General features: G+C 44.2%; 3 protein-coding genes across 4 annotated transcripts; all 3 read left to right on the top strand.

Annotated features, from left to right (window-relative positions):
* Positions 1–253: 253 nt before the first annotated feature.
* Positions 254–2,240, top strand: hoxa5a (homeobox A5a). The gene is made up of 2 exons (XM_088318922.1): positions 254–969; positions 1,504–2,240. Exons 1-2 carry the CDS (start codon positions 300–302, stop codon positions 1,749–1,751), a joined length of 918 nt encoding a protein of 305 aa, XP_088175048.1. The 5' UTR covers positions 254–299; the 3' UTR covers positions 1,752–2,240.
* A 6,296-nt stretch (positions 2,241–8,536) lies between these two features.
* hoxa4a (homeobox A4a) lies at positions 8,537–10,544 on the top strand. Its single transcript, XM_088318705.1, has 2 exons — positions 8,537–9,026; positions 9,489–10,544. The coding sequence occupies exons 1-2, from the start codon at positions 8,609–8,611 to the stop codon at positions 9,818–9,820; spliced, it is 750 nt and encodes a 249-aa protein (XP_088174831.1). The 5' UTR covers positions 8,537–8,608; the 3' UTR covers positions 9,821–10,544.
* A 3,152-nt stretch (positions 10,545–13,696) lies between these two features.
* On the top strand, positions 13,697–21,214 carry hoxa3a (homeobox A3a). Of its 2 annotated transcripts, XM_088318704.1 has the most exons (4): positions 13,697–13,853; positions 14,788–14,830; positions 17,594–18,143; positions 20,025–21,214. In XM_088318704.1, exons 3-4 carry the CDS (start codon positions 17,711–17,713, stop codon positions 20,774–20,776), a joined length of 1,185 nt encoding a protein of 394 aa, XP_088174830.1. In that variant the 5' UTR covers positions 13,697–13,853; positions 14,788–14,830; positions 17,594–17,710; the 3' UTR covers positions 20,777–21,214. The 2 variants fall into 2 exon arrangements, with proteins under 2 accessions (XP_088174830.1, XP_088174829.1); XM_088318703.1 differs by lacking the exons at positions 13,697–13,853; positions 14,788–14,830 and adding an exon at positions 15,831–16,273.
* The last annotated feature ends 757 nt before the right edge of the window (positions 21,215–21,971 follow it).

Here is a 21,971-nt window from a genome sequence, read left to right as displayed (position 1 = left end):
ACGTGTCAGTGCAACAGTTGCGCCAGAGGATGGCGCACCACGACAACGCAAAGTTCGCCCTGAGCCAGCGAGTCCTCCTCATCCCCACCCCGCGTGAGTTTACCTCCGGAGGTCACCGAGCAGGATTTACGACTGGTCAACAAAAGCACGTGATACTCCGCCGTACCCCATATTTGGGTGCCTACGTAAGAGAGAATCAAGTCCATGGCCCGCTCATTTCCATAATTCATCATAAATTGTGCAAGGCTGCTATAGGACGCGCTAAAGCATAAGAGCCACAAATCAAGCACGCTTGCTTGATGCTTTTCTCCTCTTGCAATAACAACAATAATACGCGCAAAACAGCAGCAATACATAGCGAGTGGCGGAATTGTCAACAAATGAGCTCCTATTTTGTGAACTCATTCTGCGGTCGCTATCCCAATGGCGCGGACTTCCAGTTACATAATTATGGAGAGCATAGTTCGGCCGACGAGCAATACAGAGACTCCACCGCCATGCACTCCGGCAGGTACGGCTATGGCTACAACGGAATGGACCTGACCGTCGGCCGACCCGCCACCGGACACTTTGTGGCCAGCGAGCGCACGGCCGCCTTCTCCCCGAGCCACTCGGCGGCCGCCACCCCCTCGGCGGAGCCGGTCAGGTACACGCAGCCCGTCGCCAGCAGCTCGTCCAACTCGGCTCTGTCCCCCGCGGCTGACCCGATCCCGTGCTCGTCCTCGGTGGCCGGCTCCACGCAGGTCAGCGAGTCTCTGACCCAGCACCGAGCCGTGAAAAACTCACTGCCCAGCCCGTGCACCGGCTCCGGCGGGGGCTCTCTGCTGCACGGTCGGGACTGTGCGCCCAAGGGGTCTCCTCTGGACGAGGAAAAGCCCACGGGGAGTGCACCCGGCACGCCACAGAACGCCAGCGACCCGGCCCAGCCTCAGATATATCCGTGGATGAGGAAACTGCACATAAGTCACGGTAAACTTCATTTTTTCTTGGGGTTTATATTCAGGGGGATGAGAAAGGAAGACTTTTCCCAGGTGGGCCATGTTATTATCGTCTGTGTCCAATATGGAAACGCATTTTTACGACTTTATTGTGAGAGTCTATAAAACGCAGAAGTCATACTTTGTTTGGACATTTTATCTTTATTCTGAGCGTTAACACAAAAGTCACACTTTAAAACGATGTATATCGATTCAAGTTTAATATGGTGGATGTTACGATAATATATATATTTTAATGCTCGTAGAATTTGGGCCCGTTATTTTTGTCTTGCAAAAATACGTAATATAAGCTTGGAATACTACTTAAATGTGCACGAATTTTAAATGCAACCCGTTTTTATTATGCAATTTATTTAACAATGTGACCAACGATGACTTTAAAAAAAGTGTCCTATCATTTAAGTTTATATATTGAATATAAACGATTAAGCCCTTCTGAACACACTACATAAAAACACATTCCACGTCATTTAATCTACGTATTCCTCTTCCTTTCCCACACCAGATTTGTCCGGACCAGAGGGCAAGCGTGCCCGGACCGCCTACACCCGCTACCAGACCCTTGAGCTGGAGAAGGAGTTCCACTTCAACCGCTACCTGACCCGTAGGCGGAGGATCGAGATTGCGCACGCCTTGTGCCTCTCGGAGAGACAGATAAAAATCTGGTTCCAGAATCGCAGGATGAAGTGGAAGAAGGACAACAAGCTGAAAAGCATGAGCATGGCTGCAGGCGCGGGGGGCTACAGGCCTTGATTACACCCCCTTGAACCCCCCTCTTCTAAACCACCCACCCCACTCATCAACCCCCCCCCCTGATAAGGAGTGAGACAAAAATAAAAGTTATGTCATATCAACTTCTTGGGGGTGCAGAGACATGGCCCCACCAGGACCATCTGACATTCTAATTTTGATTTCGTGGGCAAATCCTCCATCTTAAATGTACAGTTCTGTCTAGATTTAGAGAAAACGATGAAATAAATGTTGGTTTAAATTATTTCTTGTTCAGGAAAAAAAGGGAGAAAATGCTACCTATTAACCAGCGAATGCACTTCAAGTCGCATAATTGTTTCGCTCAATTTTCTGTGTATCTATACAGTATATTATGTGTATTGTATTTATTTGTGTGGTGTATATTGCGATTAAAGCCTCCAAAAGTCTGCCAAGTGATGTGTGTACAGTATAGCTACGCATTGTATTTTTTGCATTTCGTTAGACTTTCCCAAAATATTGTTTGCCTTTTGTTTAAAATCCGCTTTGTGTATAACCCACGTGGTGTCAAGCTTTTTTTCTTATTTTTTTTGTAAATGTTTTCTAAAAAACTGGAAGTCAAGAATGTACTGTAAAGACATTGTTGCTGTTCATCATGATAATTCGAATAAACTTTCTACTGGAACTGCATTATTTTGTGCGCCGTGTTCCTTCCAGACAAGGGACACGTTTTTGTTGTTTTTTTGTTTTGTCTTCTCATGGTCATATTTATTAAAGCTTCCTCAAGTTTTCACGAAAATCAACAGGTTTAAAACGATTTTTTTTTGTTTTGTTTTTCTACTCACCTTTCTGTCGTTTGGATTCCTCATCTGGCGCATTCAGCACACACCAAACTCTCTTTTTCCACCTCTCGCAGCATCAGCTCGACTTTTTCAAGCTGTAAACTTTATTAGGCCCCTTTCTTGGCTCTTCGACATTTGGGTGCTAAATGAATGGGGGGGTTTTGTCTATGAATTAGATCGTAAAAATCATCCGGAGCGCGTCCAGATAGGCTCACTGGCCATAAACGGTCACGTGGTGGCCATTAAAGTAAGTTTTATGGTTTTGGGGAGTTGACAGTATATTGCACATAACATATAATCGCACTGACGGCGAGGCTTGGTCTGACTCTGCCTTTTGCAGCCCTTTGAGGAGTGTCTTGACCAGAACAGAGCGCCACTTGAGCTCAGTGGACCGGACCGGAGCGGAGCGGACCGGACGCCGCATGCACGCACGGCCGCGATGAGAAGCGACTCTCCGGGTGAGTTTGTGCACATTGGACGGTAGCCTGAGAACAAGAGAGCCAGTGTTAAATAGCCTTATTATTGTGCGCTCTGCCTCGATTTTTCCCAATTAGTCCATTACGCTAATTTGTCAGCGGTGCTGGGCTGAATTCTGGTCTGGGCAGATGTTGCAGGCAAGCAGGGTTGGGTCCGGCTCATGGTCATTTAATTGCTTCCTTCCCCGTGTAACTTGTTTCCCTCCATCTGGGGTGCGACTCATAATCCATTTTTGTATGTTGGATAATTATCCCTGCGTCCATTTCCACCCACTAACTTCTCGTCTTGGTGGATGCGCGCTTCTGTTTTGTTTTTTTCCCTCCCTCTCTCAATTTGATCACATTGGAGCATTCACAGGACACCACACAAAGTTTTCTGCGCCCATGCAGAACCACAATGTTCCCCGTAATGACTTTTAGGGGAAGTTTGCCGCACTTTACGCACATATTTGGGCTCGGCTGTAAACAGTGTCAAGTAAACACAAGTCGGGGACAAACAGCAGCAGGGAGACGTTTGAAAAGGAATTCCGTTTTGTGTCAGCCACGTCATTTTGTGTTCGGGGTTGAAAAGTTCAAATGACCCCCACCAGACCCTTTTGGAAAAGTCACTCTCGCTTTGTGGTGACAGGGGAAATGTAGACGCTATTGTAGATTGATTTTAAGGACAAACAATGAAAGAATAAGCGCAGACAATTCTTGTCTGCGCTTGCTTTGTTGTATCGTTTGCATAATTGCCGCAGGTTGTTTTTAACTTTTGTCAATTGAAATTGCAAAAAGGTTATTTTTTCATGTCTGTGTATGTCATCCATATGGATCCACTAAGGTTGAATTGATGCAAAAGTACTCTTTGATTGCACCCCACCACATTCGAAAACATTAAGATATAATATTAAGGCTCTTGTGAAATATTTATTTTAAATGGAACGCCCTATTCCGTTTAGTTACTACTAAACCCCCAAAATATTTATTATAACGAGTTAGACAAGGAGGCATATTTTATAATTATGTCATAAAAATATATGTAGAGCCCTCTGAGACTCTTTTTGATTAATAGAAAAAATAAATTTAATTTAACTTGACTTGAAAATGTAGACAAAAGTAAAAAAAATGAGCTGAATTGAACCGATTTATTTAAAAAAATTAAATCGTTACTCATTTACTGAAGTACAAAATTAGTGTTTTTTTTTTAATTGGGGTGTTCCTGAATTGGCTAAAATAACTGAATTCATGAAAAGATCTCTGATAATATTACACTCTAAAATATTTGTTTACACCTTTTGTATTCGAAAGCATGCATACGTTTGCGTCATTTTCCAGTAAGACATTAATTGGAATACCTCTCAACAGATCAGATGGATATTTTCCATTTTTTTCCTCTCTGTTTATCCACATTGGATCAAAACAATTCAATCAAGCCACACTGGCCATACATCCAATGCATATTGCCCATTTCTCATTCGAGGAGGTTACACAGCTTTGTCCTGCTAACACAATGCCAATAAAACAAGGCGCACACACTCCGAGGCAGAGAAAGAGAGCTCGGCTTTTTTAGAAATGAAAATCCAAGCCAATACGTCAAATGATTGTGCGGCACGCTGCCAGGCTGGGAGGGTTCACGCGCAGGTCAGCCTCCCAGCTCCAAGATAAATCTGCATCCTCTCCGAGCCACCAGCAGAGCTCGCTTTAGGCCAAGTTCACTGTCAGCCTGCAAATGTGTGCAGCGCGGAGAGGCAACTTAATAGCACGCTTCCTTGGCCTTGTCCAGATAAGAGTGATGTGCGTAAATAAACACGCAGGATGCTTAAAAAAAACGTTCAGATGCTGTTGAAAGACAACATTCTGGCTCCTCTCGCTCTCGTTTTGCTTCTATTATTTGCATATTTTGCTGCCTTTGTCCTGAAAAATGCATCTCATCACTCCATGGAAGCATCGCGCAACTAGTGCAGGTTTTTCCTCTCCATTAAATTGATGGAAATGATGCTGGTGTTGGCTTCACGTTGAGATTGTTCGAATCTTTTTTTTTTTTTTGGGGGGGGGGGGGGGGTGCCTCACTGGGCCGCCTCTGACGAGAGCGAGATAGCAAGGGGAGAGAAGAGGAAAAATTGGGGTCAAAAGTTGAGCAGCAAGTCTCCGTCATCAGCTTGATGCCTGCAGCCTCATAATAGCGATCTTGACTCGTCCACACAAAAGGCAGAATAGCTTTGAATTACATATGTTGCGGGGTGCACTCCAGGTGAACCCTGCATGCACGGTGACCCCGCATTCGGGAGGTGGGGAGAGGGTATCGCAACCGCCCCCCACACACCCACCCACCTCCCAGCCGTCCCCGGCAACAAGATTGAGTAGCTGGCGTTTTATTATCGCGCTTGATTGGTGAATTTCCTTTGAATAAATTGCATTTGATATGTTTGGGGGAGGAGGGAGGGAGGGGGGGGGTGCATTTGCATTTTCAGGATTGATACTCTCGACCCGGTCACCGCGTAATGGGAAGGCCCTGCACACAGCCCAAACCCCCCAAAGTGAGCCCCCGGACCCCTTAAAAATCATTTAGGCGCTCGCATCCTGATCGTGTTGAATAGAACGCTTTTAGGGGAGCAGCAATGGCACAGATGTTTTTTTTTCTTTTTTTTTTTGACCTCACAAAGGCAGGCTTCAAATTCAGAATTTGATTGCAGGATTGCGCTTTTTCTGCATTTTGGGAGGTTGAGAAGACAAATTATTGCAAAATATTAAAAACAAATCCAAGTATGAAGGGGATAAAAATCTTAATTGTACAATTAATATTATCTTAATGCAGAAAAATATTTTTTTCAAATCGAAATGATTTTAACATTTAAGACACAATAGTAAAACATGCGGAGATTTTTATTGAATCAAATCAATTATATAGTGAAATAATTACATCGAGATTATTTTTTTACATGCTGGCAAAAACGTGCATACACACTGGTATAAAAAAACATTTAATTTGACAAAATATATGTATTGGTCTTTACAAATACAAGACAAACTTTACAGAATACATTTAAACAAGATAGTTAATTCTGCTCCGCATTTTTTTACATCAGTAATCCCGAAAAACGGCATCATATTTTTACCACATCCAAATATTTTCTGTCAGGTTATGATGGACTGTTTTTTTTTTCCTTAACCACAATGCTCGACACTCACACTGGATGCAGAAGGATATTCATTATTATTATGTATAGACAAGAGACCTTGTATGAGCCACCTGCAATTTGTCACTCTCGCCACAGCACTTCAGTCATAATCTAAATTTACAGGAAAGTGTCGTGGTGATCAATTTCTTACCTCAGCAGACCTTCACTTCACGTTTTATGTTCTCTGGGGTGGGACATCACGGCCGAGCACGCACCACGCAAGCTTGTCAACTGCTGTGCAAAAAAAAAAAAAAAAAAGGAAGACACCTTTTTTTTTTTTGTTGCATTTAATTTTCACTTCGCCGGTTTCCAAATGCACTTTGCAAAAATGAATTCGTCCTCATCTTGAAGGCCTTTTATATAAACTCGCTCGAATAGACGTGAAAATATATTTTTAATGAACGTGATTGTACAGGAGGGTGAACGTCAACAAGTGCAAAGACGCGTCGAAGCAAAGAAACAGTTTTTCACTTGAAGTCAGGGGCTCATAGCTCAGCGGCCCCGACCCAGATTTAAACAGAACCTCTGACAGAGGGCTGTAAATTTCACCTGAGGTGTTCCTATTCCTATGTCCACATGTTATGGATAATAACATGGACTATTCCAATATTATAAATCCAATTCCTCCTTTTCGGTCACTTTTGAAAAGTGGTCCCTCAAAATCCACAGTTGGCCAGAAGTCCAAGTCCGGGGTGAAGAGCGGGTCAGCGCGTCTAACTGATATGAAAATGTCGCCCCTTTGGAAGAAGGGGGCACGCCTTGTTGTTTAACAAAGACTGTCAATGGGCAAGATTAATCAGAAACAAAATGGATACTGTGTCAGTTTGGGGTCAGGCACAAGTTATCTCTGTTTAGGGGGAGTGAAGACAGGGAAGGGGGGACGATGGGGAGAAAGGAAACGCACGTGAATATTTCCCAAGTTTGAGCTCCTTGTTTGTGCATGCAGAGGCCTTGTTGATGTCCCGGTGAGGAGTTGGAGCATCTTGAAGGACGTTGTCTCACCTCCACGATGGGCAGCCGGCAGGACGGACTGCACGTGATGGCGGATGGACAGGAACAAGGTCAGAAAGACTTTTTAGGGGGGTGATTTTTTTTTTTAAACAAAACTGGCAAAATGCATAAAATGGAATTAACAGGCAGTATAAAAATAGAGGCATATTATAGAAAGGTGCAGATCAGTGTGTAAATAGAAAATTTAACTTGGAGCCATGTTAAGACTTTCAGTGTAATGTAGCTAATAAAATAATAATAATAATAATAATAATATAATAATTATTATTATTATTATTATTATTATTATTATTATTATTATTATAATATGTACAGTTCCTGGAGTTGGACATGTCTCCTCTCCTTTTATGGTTGATTTTAAAAGTGAATCTTTGTACGTTTTTAGCCCTTATTTGAATACTGGAGATTTGTTCTGAAATGTTTTTCTTAAATATAAATAGATATTTACATTGAGGGACATGCATTTGGAAATTCACTGCTGTATTAAAGACACAACCTTGTATGTTTTTGTGCATTTTTGTGTCCTTGAGTGTGGTGTGTTTCCCAATGCATGTCCTTCGAGGTTGTCAGCGAGCAAAACATCCTCAACGCTTTGTTTTGCTGGCGCTCGTGTTGCCAGATATGTGCTGCATCTCTGCAATTGTTTGTGAGTGAGCATTTCAGAATATATTTAGCCAATGAGTGTGACGATATACTTTGAAGATCATTGTCATCCATGCTCCAAAAGTGTTTATTGATGAGTTGAGAGATTTGCAAGGATAATCGGATTCATATCGGTGTCGGTTGCCAGATTTGTGCGGCTTTGAGAAAGACGAAATGAAAGGAATTTGTTTGCGTACGTGCAAGTCGTGCGAGGTGTTTTGTGTATTTTTATAACCGCTGGTGCGATCCAATGCAAGCTGGTCCCTGCAAGTCATTGTCCGTGAACGCATCGGTGACGAGAGTGCAAAAATGTTTATTTTACATTCAAATGATTTTTGTAAGTCGAGTAAGCATTTTGCAAACTCGCATAACCAATATTAATAATCAAAATCAATGTTAAAACGAGAGTATATATTTTAATATATCCTCGTACTTTGCAGTTTCTCCTCTTTTTTTCCTGCACACGAAGCCTCGCCCCCATAAGTTTGACGCCGCGCAGTAAACAAGAATCTTGATTGGTTTTGCTTTTATATAATGAGATTTAACAAGGAAAACAGCTACGTAAGCCAGTCCGGAGAGGTTCTGCTGGTGCCAGTGCCATGCTTTCCATTGGTTCCTGTTTACATGATGCCCACAGGATGCGCGCTGATTGGTGGCCCCGCTCACGTGACCACACAACTTTGTACATTTGACAGCGAGTAGGAGGGTTTTGTGGAGATCAGAAAAACGACAGCGCGATAAAAATTAGTATTGTTGCACTTCACAAATTAATGACCATGAGTTCCTACTTGATAAACTCCAACTATATCGAGCCGTCTTTTCCTCCATGCGACGAATACCAGCAGGGCGGATACATCCCCAACCCGGGGGACTACTACGAGCGGCCAAAAGACACGGGCTTCCCCCATCACGAAGAGCCATCCTACCCCAGGTCCAACTACACGGAACCGGGCTACGAATACACCAACGTCCCCGCCGCCGGACTGGACGATTTCAGCGACGGCCACCACTCCACGGCACAGCCGCAAACGCTTCCTCAGAACCACGGACCGCGCCTCGCCTCGGCCCCGGACGGCGGAGCGGGGGCCATTAAGGACTGCAGCCTCGCCGGTGAGGTCTACCCCGGCGCGGTGAAGGGCAAAGAACCGGTGGTCTACCCCTGGATGAAAAAGGTCCACGTTAGCACCGGTGAGTTGTCATCGCGGGTAAAACACACGGAGACGCACGCGTGGCGCGGCGCAGCGCGGCGTGCACGGAGGAGCCATTGAAGGCAGCGCTGGTAGCAGGCAGCCACTTTGCAGCTGCAATTTACGACTAAGGAGCAGCGGGGTCGGTAATTAAGGACCCTCGTAAATTTTATTGCTTGTGTTCGTCTGTCGGGGCTCATGCGCCTTTGTTGCTTTTTAACCCAAACTGCCTCCTCCACTGGAATGGAGCCAAAGTGTAATATCCGATCCCGCTGTTTAGTTAATCTTTCTTAAGCGTCAGCTGTCCCTGGATGCTCGTGCGCGCGTAAAACGTGCAAGCAAATATTGTCCACGCAACTGGAGGGTGCTTTATTGCTTTCAGGGGATAATCTGTAGGAATTGTGTGTTAACACCTGCCTGTGTGCGACCCCCCTCTTCCTCCTCCCTTCAACCTTCACCCCAGTCAATGCCAGTTACGCCGGAGGAGTGCCCAAGAGGTCCCGCACTGCCTACACCCGCCAGCAGGCTCTGGAGCTGGAGAAGGAGTTCCACTTCAACCGCTACCTGACGCGGCGCAGGCGGGTGGAGATCGCGCACACCATGTGCCTGTCCGAGCGCCAGGTCAAGATCTGGTTCCAGAACCGCCGCATGAAGTGGAAGAAAGAGCACAAGCTCCCTAACACCAAGATCCGCTCCAATTCGGCCTCGTCGTCGTCGTCCTCTTCCGGGGCCCAACAACAGCAGATGAAAACAGGCCAGCAGCTCGTCCCCACGCCGTGCACCGTGGGGCTATAGTGCACAGCCCACCCCCGCGTTGATTAAAACCCCCAAAACCAGACTGAGATGGCAAAGAACACACGTGGAAATCGAAGGACCGAGTGAATATTTTGGTGTTATTTGCCCTTTGTCCCCTTCCACTCTGCAGTCGTCTTTCGCGTCTTCGCATAAGCTTGAAATACTTTTTTTTAATCCCACAACGGCGACTGAAGGGTTCATATATTTTCTTTTTGTATTTTTTTTTTTTACGAATGAAGGATAACGCACAGTCACATGGATAAAAAAAAGTATTGCATTTCAGTTAGAAATGGCCAAATGGGTGAGGTAAAAAGCTTGAATCCTTTCCTTTTGAATTGTTTATTTTTTTTATATTCCACGGAGGATTCTAATATACTTGAATTATGATTTAATAGCATTTTTTTAGGCGTTCCATTGTAGTCACGGTGTGTGTTCGAGAGCTGAATGTATAGTCCAGGTGACATGCCCATATTGTAATGTAAATATTTAGACGAATCACGAATGAAGGCACAATGAGGAAAGCAGTTCTACAGGTAGAGACTTTTTTTTTTTGGTTGTTAGTTCCATGTCGTGAGCTCTCCAATATAGTTTGATTCGTGCTCGTGTATCTCATGTTGTGTTGTTCAAAACTGTGAATATACATGCGTATTTTGTGCCGTCTCACTAGTGACCCCTGTGCTGTGTAGACTGAATATGTCCTTGTGAAATAAATGTTCACTTGTAAGGCTGGGATGGCTTTGGATTGTTTATCGAAATGGAGGATTGGCGCGCAACATGTAGCAAAAAAAAAAAAACGTGCGTAAAAGTCGACTATGCAGGATTTTCTTTATTTATTTTTATTATTTAATCATTACGTGTTTGTCGTTTGTTTTTTAATTTTTTTTATTCACTCATTGGTCATTACAATTATGAGATTTTTACATTTTTTCATCAGGCTTATTTTTTGGGGGGGTGACGTCGTCAAATTATAATTCATTTTCACGCCTCTTTTGAAATTAGAAGTGATTTTTTTTCTGTTATGTTGATGCAAAATCATGTTTTTTTCCCCCTGTGAATTTCCCCTAAACACGCTCCGGCTGTAATTCAAACCCTCACGAATCAAGATGCGCTTGTCACAAACTTGACTTTTGACACCCTCGTCGCAAACCTAAATTCTCAACTGCATCAGATTGTTTTCCTCGCCATTCCAAGGCGACCTCAGCCAGCCTCGGTGCACCAGAGTGTGAGTGTTGGTCACTACCTGCTACATCCAAACAATGAAGAGTTCAACCAAGGGACACGGCCGACTCTGACCAATCATCGGTCCACAGCCCTTCTTGTGACCCCTGACCTCTCGACACATACAATGTTCAGACCATACATCAGCGCTGAGACCCCCGAGAGGCTTTTCTTTGCGTTGTAGATTGACCCCGAGACGGCACGGTGAAAAAAAAAAGTCCGTTTTAAAGGTGTGAACCTCGGCCATGAATTCATCCAAAGAGACGCCCCAGTCAGTTTGGGACAAAAGGGCAGAAACGTGTTGCTTTTGTGCGAGGCAACCAATGTTTTTGTAGTGATTAGTGGGCACGAATGTGATTTTTTTTTTAAATCCATGAAATATTTTGCGTCATGCCTGTTGATGCGTTTTTTTTAAAAAACTGCTCTGCCAGCACACACACATGAACACTTTGCAAAAAAATGGCGTTGAGTCTGAGTGACACCGATTTTGCGCAGACTCCATGAAGAAGTCCAATTACAATCTTCAAGTCATTTGCCAATAGAGGTCACTTTCAATGTGCTGAAATTTTAATTTGCCTCGTTGAATAATGAATGGGCCGGGGTTAGAAATAGATGTGAGAATGTGGCTTATTTTCATTTGAAGTGATCTCTTCAGGGCGTGAGTCACATCTCCTCTGCTCCACACTGACCATCATGGCTTGTGAGTAGTCTGTCCACCTTTTTTTTCCACCCATTTGTAGCTAGGTGAAAAAAATAATTCTTTGTTCAATATAATGGAACGTTAGCTGCGGTTACAATCAAAGTTCTGTACAATTATAAGACTGATCTTTATGTCCACAATGTTATATTTAGTTGTGAAAGATATTAATTCAGTGATGCAATATTTAAGCAATCATGTGAAGATAATTTGTATTTAAAAACAACAAATTCAAATCCATGCTTAGAATTATAGGATTTTTATATCTGTCAAGACAACTTAAACTGAAAGGTCCACTCAATAAGAAAACAACGCACCATAGTGTCTTGTTAATAATTCACAGAGTCCTCAGGGCTGAGCTTGTTCTCTGTTATTACTGCTGCATTAATTTGCTCACTTTTTACATTTGAAAAGCTCTCCAAAAATGTTAATTGTGCAAATGAAGAAAGAGACAACAAATGCTGCGTTCTAAACCAACTTTATTATACAATCCTCACAATCAACAAAAAAAAAATCGCCCCCCCCCTTATGCTTGATGTTGTGCTTCGAAATGACTATCTTCAGTTTCGCTGCTTGTTAAGAGCTGCATGTCAACATTATGCAAAGATATGCTTCTTGTTTTGGCCATCGTCCAAGGGGTCTTTGAACTCATCCTCGCTGACATGATAAGCAGCTTTGCTTGTTGTAAGCGACTCAAAAAACACCTCCAATAAGATGTACAGTAATGTTCACTTAAGATGGCGGGGAAAATCTGACAAAAATACTAAATAGCAAGCTAAAATTGTTTTTCGTCCTCAAGTAAATCTGCACTTGAATCTCCTCAGCCCGGGTCACGGAAAAGTTCACGTGGAGTGACGAAAGGTGAGACAAAAAAAGGTCTTATCCATTCCTCGCCAAGTAATCCCCGTGAAAAGATTCCATCTGCAAACACAGAAAAAAGAACAAAAATATGAACGACACATACCGGTTAACAGTTATCCCGTGCGTAAAAGTTACGTTTCTTCCGTGCGTCAAAGTCAACTCTCCCGTTGGTAAAAGTCACTTTTGCGCAATGTGAATTCCGCCGCTCCTGTTCCTGCCTTTTCAAAGTTTACCGCTCAAGTTTTGGGAACACAAAAGGTTGGCTCAGGGTGGGGTGGGAGTTTGCAGGGGACGTTGTCCACGAGTGATTAATTGTTGTAGAGGCATTTTCCACGCCCGCTTCTCGGTGTTGACTGAAAACAAGCGCCAAACGGTGCCGAGGAGCGATAGAGGGTGCAAAGGAGAGCGAGGGTCTTCCGGCCATGTTGGCAACGTTTTTTGGGGAGGTTCCGGGCGCCAGATAGTTCCCATGGCGCACGAGTGGCACACTTCGTGGGTGCTGGCAGCCAACCAAATTCCCCTCCAAAGGTTCTTTCTGTTATTGTAGTGAGACCCAATATGCAAATTAGCATTATTGTGAGCTGCATCAAAATGGAACGCTACACCGAAAGACCAGCACACAAAATGGGGGCGACACTGAGTTTCCTGCAATCGTGTTAAGCCGCACTGGAGACGTTAATGAATGTCCACACGACCCAATGTGAGTGGTCAGACTACCTTTAGCATTACAGATAAAAGAATCACTACTTAAAATAATAATTAACAGGATTCCATGCACCCCGAGTGGGCCACGCGTGGAAAACCCCAAACGCGTGTGACAGAATCCTCCTTTTTATGGCATCTCACTGTCTCCATTAATGATTCACAGGCTCCAAATAAAAGGGATTTAAGTTGACGTCGCGTCACGTGACGCTGCTGCATGTTATGGCAGCGGCGAGCGAACCGGAGCCCCGATGCGGCCATATGATGCTCATTACAGCCCCACTTTCCACGAGGGGAGCCCTGGCTGGGTAGCTTGTGTTTATCGCGTGGGGAGGAGAAGCAGGAAAAAAAAAGAAAGAGGCGCAATCAAATAGGAGAAAAGCTCTCTTTTTTTTTGCGTGTGTGTACGTGTGTGTGGATGTATTACACGGCTGTCACGGACGGATATGTTTTTCCACGCGGAGAGAGCCCGAGCTTTGGGAGGATGGATTTTATTTTGAGGCATTTCCGCCGATTGTTCGTTGCTGTGGTGAGTTATTGCAGCGGGAGGCACAGGTCAGTATAAAGCGATTTAGTGTGGCCAATTATAAATAGTTGTAAAATCATATTTAACCTTATTTGCAAATGTAGGTCACGTGAGAAACAAGTGTATTACGTCTCGTCTAATTATGAGGTGGCTGGTTGACACTTTAAATGTAATACATTGTTCCATTCAAACATTAGAAATTCAATTTGTTTTTAGTAAATTAAAAAAAAAATATTGAGCAAATTAATGACGATTTTCTAGCAACCCTACATTTATTTATATTGCGCACTAGAAACCCAAACGATATTTGCGCCTAAACGCTACATCAAGTGTGATTTGGAATGAAATCTCAAATCTAAAAAGTAGGTGAACGCTGTGGGGTTGTGTCGTTCCACGAGGGGAAAACGAGGCTATAATGGAAGACGGAGTGCCACGCAGGACGGCTCGGCCGCGCTGAGGTCACGGCGCTCCGGCGTGATTTATGGGCGCGGGGACTTGGGGAAGATGGTGCTCCGCAGCTAATGACTATTCGATCCGTTTGGGGGTGAAAAAAAATGCTTACCGGCTGAGAGGGAAACAACAAACAGCATATTTGCATAAAGCTATTTTCATCTTCTTGCTTGGATTACTAAACGGAAAGACGTCGAGATTTCACTCGGCTGTGTAAATATTAGTTTCATTTTTAAATAAATAGGATGCACGCTTAAATCTATTTTGAAATCATATCCAGCTATTTTTTTAAATGCACATTGGAATATTTTTAACCAATATATTTTTTTCCAACCCATTTTGGGTGACTTTTAACCCAGTACTTTTAGATATGAATTAAAAAAAATACGGTAATCAATACTTACGTTCTCCCTCATGCCTTGTTCATCAAAACTATCTTCCACTAAATGTGACTTTTTATGCAATAACTAAAAGCCCCATATCTCAAAATATAATCCCCCTTCTCTGTTGCAGAATCCCAGGCCCATAAAGCCACCTCACACTCACAACTACCCCGGTAAGTCTATATTCGTCTTTATTGATTTATCTTGTGATGGCTGCTTATTCCATTTTTTTTTTTAAATAATAAGTAGCACGCCCACCAAAGGCCTGACAGAATCAGTGTGTGACTTTTCTTTGGATGTGCAACATGAGCAGGCCGGGAGCAATAATTCCTTCTCTTCCACTTGTCTGCGAGGTGTAATTTGTCACTATAAACGTGACGAGGAAGGCTCTTGGAGCGCTGCCTCGCTCCTTTCAAAAACCCATTTCTACTCTCGCCATGTGCACGTGCGATACATATTTAGAGATTTTTTTTTACATCTGTTTACCGGCCTTTTCCCTTCGGCTTATTCCTCACACCGTTTTCTCCCCCTAACCCGGATGACTTTTAACCTCCTTTACTCGCGTTAAAAAGAGAGAGAAGAGGAATCAGCAGTTTGGACACAACACAAAGAGGTCAATAATTAAGCCGAGGTGGCTAAAAAAAAAATCCTCACGCGTGAATTTTTTGGCCCACTCACCATCCCACGCGTACTATATTTTCGACCTTTTTTTTATTCGTGTTTGTGTCGTAAAGCTGACAAGACGTTTTCCTTTCTCTTAAGAAAAAAAAGACAACATTACCACGCAGAGGGATTCCCTCATGCTCGTTTTCTTCCCCTCTTCTGTTCCACGCTGCGTGGCCTCACTTGATCAGACATCCACTTTGGACTGAAGTGTGATTTCAAACACAAGGTTAATGATTCATTTCTCGACAAAAGCCTCTTTTATTAAAAAAAAAATCACCAGTGCTTGGTGTCCATTTGCAAAGAGGCTGTAAATAATGAAATATAAGCATGGACTTCCCGCATTCTATTTGTGATTATGTTCCATTTTGTCTGCCTCTTCTCTCTCTCTCTCTCTCCCTCATTTGGTTGGGGGAGGAGGAGGAGGAGAGGCAGCCACTTGATTTGAACTGCCTTTCCAAGGCGCTACTTCATTTGCATAATTTTTCTTGTCTATGGTGTGACGCGGCGGTTCGGGCCAGTTCACTGGTGTCCGCACGATCACGCAAGAAGTCCGGTCCAGCCTCGTAGCCCCCGCCAGGCTGCGTGCACGCATGGCTCTATTATTGCTATGGAGAAGCATTGCTTCCAATGGCGTGACGATAAATTCAGCCCTTGAAGCCAGATAAGACTTATCTCGCTGACCCGCCTGCTTTTCGTAATCTCCATGTACACATCCACGTCGAGTGGGGAAGACACGAGAAGGGTGGAAGACAGGGGAAAAAAAGCAAAGGGGGCTTCTCTCTCTCTCTTTCTCGACTCTTCTTGTTGTGGTTGCCGCCTGCACGCATGGCGCTTGCTGCTGCAGCCCAGCCCTGCCTCCTCAACTTTCCTCCGGATTACTACTTTGATCGATTTCGCCGCTGAATGAGAAAATATTGCTCGGTGCTCTGCATTGGTCGTCAGAGGTTAAGGTAAGCAGGCCAGGAAAAGGCTGCCTCGGTTCTAAATGGCCGAGTTTGTGTGTCGCGAACGGTGATTTATCACCGTATGACTTGGATCTCGGTTCAGGAAGAGTTCACACACTCGCAGATTTCTCTTAACGTGGAGCACACGGCCGCGCGCAAGATCAAGCCTACCTCCAGTCGCTCTTTTGGGATTAATGCTCACTTTTGCCACACTATCTGTTTTAGGAGAAATCGCCCAAGTCTTCTCCGACTGCAGATGCAGTCAAGACGATTACTTTTGCTTTAATTATTCGCTCAGTGGAGCTCATTTTCAACAGATTTATCTGTTTGACACGCACGGCCGCGCCAATGCATTTTGATTGCATTTTTGCACAAAAACTTTTTTTTAATTATTAGTTTGCTAAAAAAATATTTTTTTAATTAATGTGTCCTGCTTGCGAAAAAGAAACAAATGTACGGTTGCATTTCATATCGACTACTACTCATAATTTATAAATACAAAATAAATGCATATAATGCATTTATTATTGTTGTTATTTTTTTCACTCGTATGATATTCGGAAATGCAAGTAGCGGCTCCCTTATGTCAGGCGTTTCAAGTGATAAATTAATTTTAATATTTACATTTGTAGTATTTTTTTCTGCTACTTTGGTTTATTTATTAATTTCGATGTTGATACTGTTTTGTTCAAACGGTTTATTTATGCAATAATGTTTCTGTTACCTCGATGGCGTTTCACGTCAGTCGTAGGCCCGATTCTGGCCGCTTGTTCCGAGCTCGGTCCAGTGACCCTCACATGCCAGCAGGCTGGTCGCCATTATTATGGGTCAGCACAGCAAAAAGTTCACATTATGGTCCTGAAGATGCACCGATGTCCACCCGGTTTTTCAGGTTTTCCGCTTTTCTATTGAAAAAAGACAGAAGGGAATGTGCTTGTTTACGCCTTGCAGGCAAGTGACTGCGAAACGTCGCAGACATCCAAAAATTAATTTAACTCAAATATGACGCAGTTAAATGCGACACCCCCTCACTAAAATTATTAATGTGATTCTGCCACGTTTCTAATAAGAGCAGCGTCTTAAATTGACATTCCATTTCTTGTTAGGTCCCGCAATTGATTTGGCAATGTGAACTGCTTTTGAGTGCATGTTGTTTAGCACAGATGGTAATAGAAGGTTGGCCGGTGCAAGCCAGAAGGTAAACGGTAATAGCGCGCACAAGCGGCGGGCCCTATCTCGCCTATAGTGCGCAGTGTCAGGCCTGCATTGAAAAGTAAGATGGATCGCCACCATTTCGTCTCCTCACAGTGCTTGTTGTAACCCCAGGTTCACCCGAGGAGGCCATTGGCGGAGAGGCGTCACGTGACCACGGGGTGCCAATGTTCTTCTACAAGGGTGTCAAGACCCTGTCACTTTGTGAAATAAATATTGGGAAACGGCGAGATGCAAAAGGCAACCTACTACGACAGCTCGGCAATTTACAGTGGCTACCCGTATCAAAGCGCAAATGGCTTCAGTTATGATGCCAATCAGGTCCAATATCCCCGCGCCTCTCATGTGGAAAGTGACTACCATCGACCCGCCTGCTCCCTGCAGTCTCCTGACGGCTCGGTGGCTCCTCTGCACAAGCCGCTGGAGATGCAAGCGGAGAGCTGCGACGGCACGGCGGCGCCGTCCAAGGCGCGTCATCCCGAGGGCAGCCCACCTCCCTCGCGCTCCCCCTCCGATAGCGGCCACAACGCCAACAACGGCAGCGGGCAGCCGAGCGCCAAGAGTGGCTCGCCGTCGTCGGGCGCCCGCGGCAAGCAGATCTTCCCCTGGATGAAGGAGTCCCGCCAGAACACCAAGCAAAAACCCGCAAATAGCGCCAGTTCAGGTACAACACACGCAACCTGCACCATGAAATTCATGCGAGGGAGGGGGGGGGGGTCAAAACACACATAATATAATACTCCCACTGTGAAGGCCACAGCAAGTGGAGGCAATGTTCCCACTTCTTCCCCGTGCCTTATATGTCACATTGAGGGAAATTTTACATGGGACTTCAGGAAGCACGGAGGGGAATAATCAACACCTCTGAGTAGTTCTGTTAACGGCGTCCAAATTCAGTATGGAAAGGACATATGTGGGATTTAAAGGGCCACACACCCCCTCCTCACCATGCTTTGGGACAAGATCCCACCATTTGCTTGCTGCCCCCTTGGCCCACAGATGACCTCTGCCTACTGTAAACACACACATGCACTGATCACATAGCGTCCCCACCGAGTCAACAAACACACCAACATGCGCCAGTTGTCTCAGCAGCAACACGACCAAACTATGTGATGCACAACTCGCTCATTTAGCCCCATTTCCTTAACAAGAGCATGCAGCACATTATTATAATTTAGTGTCATGTATGACTCTGTTTCCCTTATAAATTTACGAGCTATTAGTTCCTCGTTGGAGGTTATGTCATCCTGAGAGTCCCTCTGCTCCATGTTTGGCTCGACAGGTAGTAAAATTTACTATGTGCGGTTGGCCGCCTGCCACAAAAAATCCAAGCGTGCCTTGCTTTGCTGAAGTCAGGCTGCAAGAAGGGGCAGGCTTATCTGTGAAGTTGTGCACACAATGAGAAATGTGCCTGAGGCATGTGCTACTGTGTGACTATATGGAAGGAGCCAGGGACTCCACAGACAAGACACTGGCCTACTTTTTTGGGTTGTATTATGCGTTGTGGTTCATGAGAGACTTTTTAGAGTTTGAGTGTCATTCTGACTTTTCAAGAACAAGTTTTGATTGCCACCAGCAGACAGGTGTTCATTGTTGTGTAGTATTGTAATTAACTTGTACTGCATGAGGTGTATTCCTTTAGCACTTCTCATATAAGCCTTGAAGAAAAAAAAAAAAAAAAAAAAAGTCACTGGTGTGAAACCCGAGGCTTGAGGGTCAGCACCGGTCCACCAAATCATTTTGCGTGGCCCAGATAAAGTCGTTTAAAATATAGGAAAACCACTTTGTGACTACAGAGATATAATTAAGTGTCTGCTTATTTTTCATTAGACAGGCAGACATTTTGCTTTGCTTACAGAAAAATTATATAAGTGGGCGAGAAAAACAAAGGTGTCATGTTTCTTACTAAATTTATTTGTTGATTTAAGCAGATTCTACAAGCATTTTGTTGTGGTTGCATACTCAAATAGGTGGTTGCCCTTATTTTCCATGACTTCAAATTTCTAATTCAATATGTTTTTTCGTACTGTAACAATCAATGCCAGGGCCGTTGTGCAATCTTAAAAGAATATAATGAGGTGATAATCCATTTACGGGATTTTTGCAGTCATCACGACTGTCTGAGACAAACCACAACATGGCGTAGTATGAAAATGAGTTTGACATATGTAGAGCTTTGCACACTCATGCAAAGTCGCTAATGATGCCTCCATTCCTACGGCAACAATACTTGCCGATGTAGTGAAACATGGATGCTCACGTCACTCTAAAAAAGTTTGATTGAACTCCAAATTTCAAGGAAACAAACTTCAATGACATTTTAAGCCGGGCAATTCAACCAAAAAAAAATCTAATTTTTGGATGTCAAAACTGACTTTTTTTGCATCTCGCAACACAGAACTAAGCGTGCCTGTGAGTGTATTTATCCAGCAAGCAAACACTCCTGTAGTTTTCTTATCAGCCGTGTTCTGCTTTCACTCTCACTGTCCTGCCTGTAATGGATTACTGATTGACACCCTCCTCCTCCTCCATCTCCTCACAGTGGAGAGTTGCCCGGGAGACAAGAGTCCTCCTGGGTCGGCCGCCTCCAAGAGGGCCAGGACGGCTTACACCAGCGCCCAGCTCGTGGAGCTGGAGAAGGAGTTCCACTTCAACCGCTACCTTTGCAGGCCTCGCAGGGTGGAGATGGCCAATCTGCTCAACCTGACTGAGAGACAGATCAAAATCTGGTTCCAGAACCGCAGGATGAAATACAAGAAGGATCAGAAAGGCGTGGGGATGATGCCTTCCCCTGGGGGGCAGTCCCCTCGGAGTCCAGTGGGGCCCCCTTCCGGTGGAGGATACCTCAGCTCTATGCATTCTCTCGTAAACAGTGTTCCTTATGAGTCGCAGTCGCCGACGTCTTACAGTAAGAATCATCCAAACGCGTACGGCATGGCGACGTCATACCCCCCCGCTGGTCTGAACAACTCCCACAAGAGGTATCCCGACTCGGCCACGCCCGAGTATGACGCGCACCCCCTGCAGGGGGGCAACTACGGCACGCACATGCAAGGCAGCCCTGTTTATGTCGGCGGAGGTTACGTGGAGCCCATGCCCAACTCTGGGGCTTCCGTTTTTGGCCTCACGCACCTCCCGCACCCGCCGTCCTCCAACATGGACTATAATGGAGCAATCACGATGGGGAACAGTCAGCATCACGGCGTGTGTGATCCCACGCCCACGTACACAGACCTTACACCGCAATACTCTCAGGGAAGAATCCAGGAGGCGCCCAAACTGACTCATCTGTAGCGGTGCACGGCGCAGTCCGTATCACTCCGCCCATTGTCTTGTAGCCACGTCGGACCGCATCACCGTCTTTCTTTTGTGTGCCTCCACACTGCGTCTTCCTTCTCTCTTTCTCGCGCTCTCTTTCTCCCCCCGTTAGGTTGCTTTTAGTTTGATGATGTGTGAAGTAGCGTATAGGATGAATAATCTTTTTTTTCCTTTAAAAGACATTTTTGACGGCTCGAGGAGGACGTCGAGAAGAGCCATGGCCTATTTAATCTATTTTTAAATGTTTTTCAAATTCAAACAGGGTATTATGTAAACATGTTATTCGTTTTTTTTATGTGAACTTATTTATCCGCATTTGAAGTTGTTTTTTTTAATGCATTTTGTTGCACTTGTGAAATGATCCATGGCATACATGAAAGAAATGCATTTGTCAAAATAAGGGTCGCGATCTTATAGGCTCCAACCCGTTTGCTTGTTTTGTTCTATTTGGACTTTCTGATGTTATTTATTTTTTGTTTAGTGTTAAAAGTAGTCCTGGTATTATTTGACACCCTTGCGAGAAGCTCAGTGGGTTCAAGCCCCCCCCGCCCCCATTTCAACCCACGCCATCTATCTCCACGCAAGTTCCACACCCTTCTTCGATTCAATATTTTGTTTTTATTTTAATTTTCTTACAGAATGTAAAATCAATCAGTCGACGCAATAAGGGTGGAAAGAAGGATACACTTTAGTCGTTTCTTTATTGAAGAGAATTCAAACACACGACAAACCCTTTCATACATTCCATGCTGCTCCAGTTCGAAGAAGTCAATAAAACAATTGAAATGCAGTCAAAGCATATTTGTTTTAATTCAGACAAATTAATATCAGATGCACATTTATTTTTGATTGGAAAAAAATTGCCTTTAATAAGCATTGTATTACCATGCGCCAAGGAAAGTAGTGCGTAACGGAAAAAAAATGAAATCAATTCACAAATAAATGCGCAATAAATTATTCTCGTATACACCCTCTCCCAAAAAATAACCTGGCATTAATATCGTTCTGCAAAAAAATCAGCGACTGGCGGGTTACATGCAAGCAAAAGAAAAAGCTGCATAATTTATTTCCCTCTCTTCCTGATGAGACGTGAAGAAAACTCTCGGGTGGCCTTCTTCCCTCCTCTCATCTCATCTGCGTGGGCACATCCATAATAATAAAAATGTCAGGC

The sequence above is a fragment of the Idiotropiscis lumnitzeri genome, chromosome 16, assembly GCF_059441095.1.
Source record: "Idiotropiscis lumnitzeri isolate Australia: NSW breed Sydney's pygmy pipehorse chromosome 16, RoL_Ilum_1.0, whole genome shotgun sequence".
Lineage (NCBI taxonomy): Eukaryota > Metazoa > Chordata > Actinopteri > Syngnathiformes > Syngnathidae > Idiotropiscis > Idiotropiscis lumnitzeri.
The sequence above is the reverse complement of the archived record's forward strand: the minus strand, read 5'-3'. Positions and strand labels throughout refer to the sequence as shown.

What these genes read in the sequence shown, in the direction of transcription:
- hoxa5a (XM_088318922.1), top strand. Translation starts at nt 300, where the DNA reads ATGCTTTTCTCCTCTTGCAATAACAACAATAATACGCGCAAAACAGCA. An exon ending in GAAACTGCACATAAGTCACG is followed by an intron (nt 970 to 1,503) that starts GTAAACTTCATT and finishes TTCCCACACCAG; the next exon opens with ATTTGTCCGGACCAGAGGGC.
- hoxa4a (XM_088318705.1), top strand. Translation starts at nt 8,609, where the DNA reads ATGACCATGAGTTCCTACTTGATAAACTCCAACTATATCGAGCCGTCT. An exon ending in AAAGGTCCACGTTAGCACCG is followed by an intron (nt 9,027 to 9,488) that starts GTGAGTTGTCAT and finishes CCTTCACCCCAG; the next exon opens with TCAATGCCAGTTACGCCGGA.
- hoxa3a (XM_088318704.1), top strand. Translation starts at nt 17,711, where the DNA reads ATGCAAAAGGCAACCTACTACGACAGCTCGGCAATTTACAGTGGCTAC. An exon ending in CGCAAATAGCGCCAGTTCAG is followed by an intron (nt 18,144 to 20,024) that starts GTACAACACACG and finishes ATCTCCTCACAG; the next exon opens with TGGAGAGTTGCCCGGGAGAC.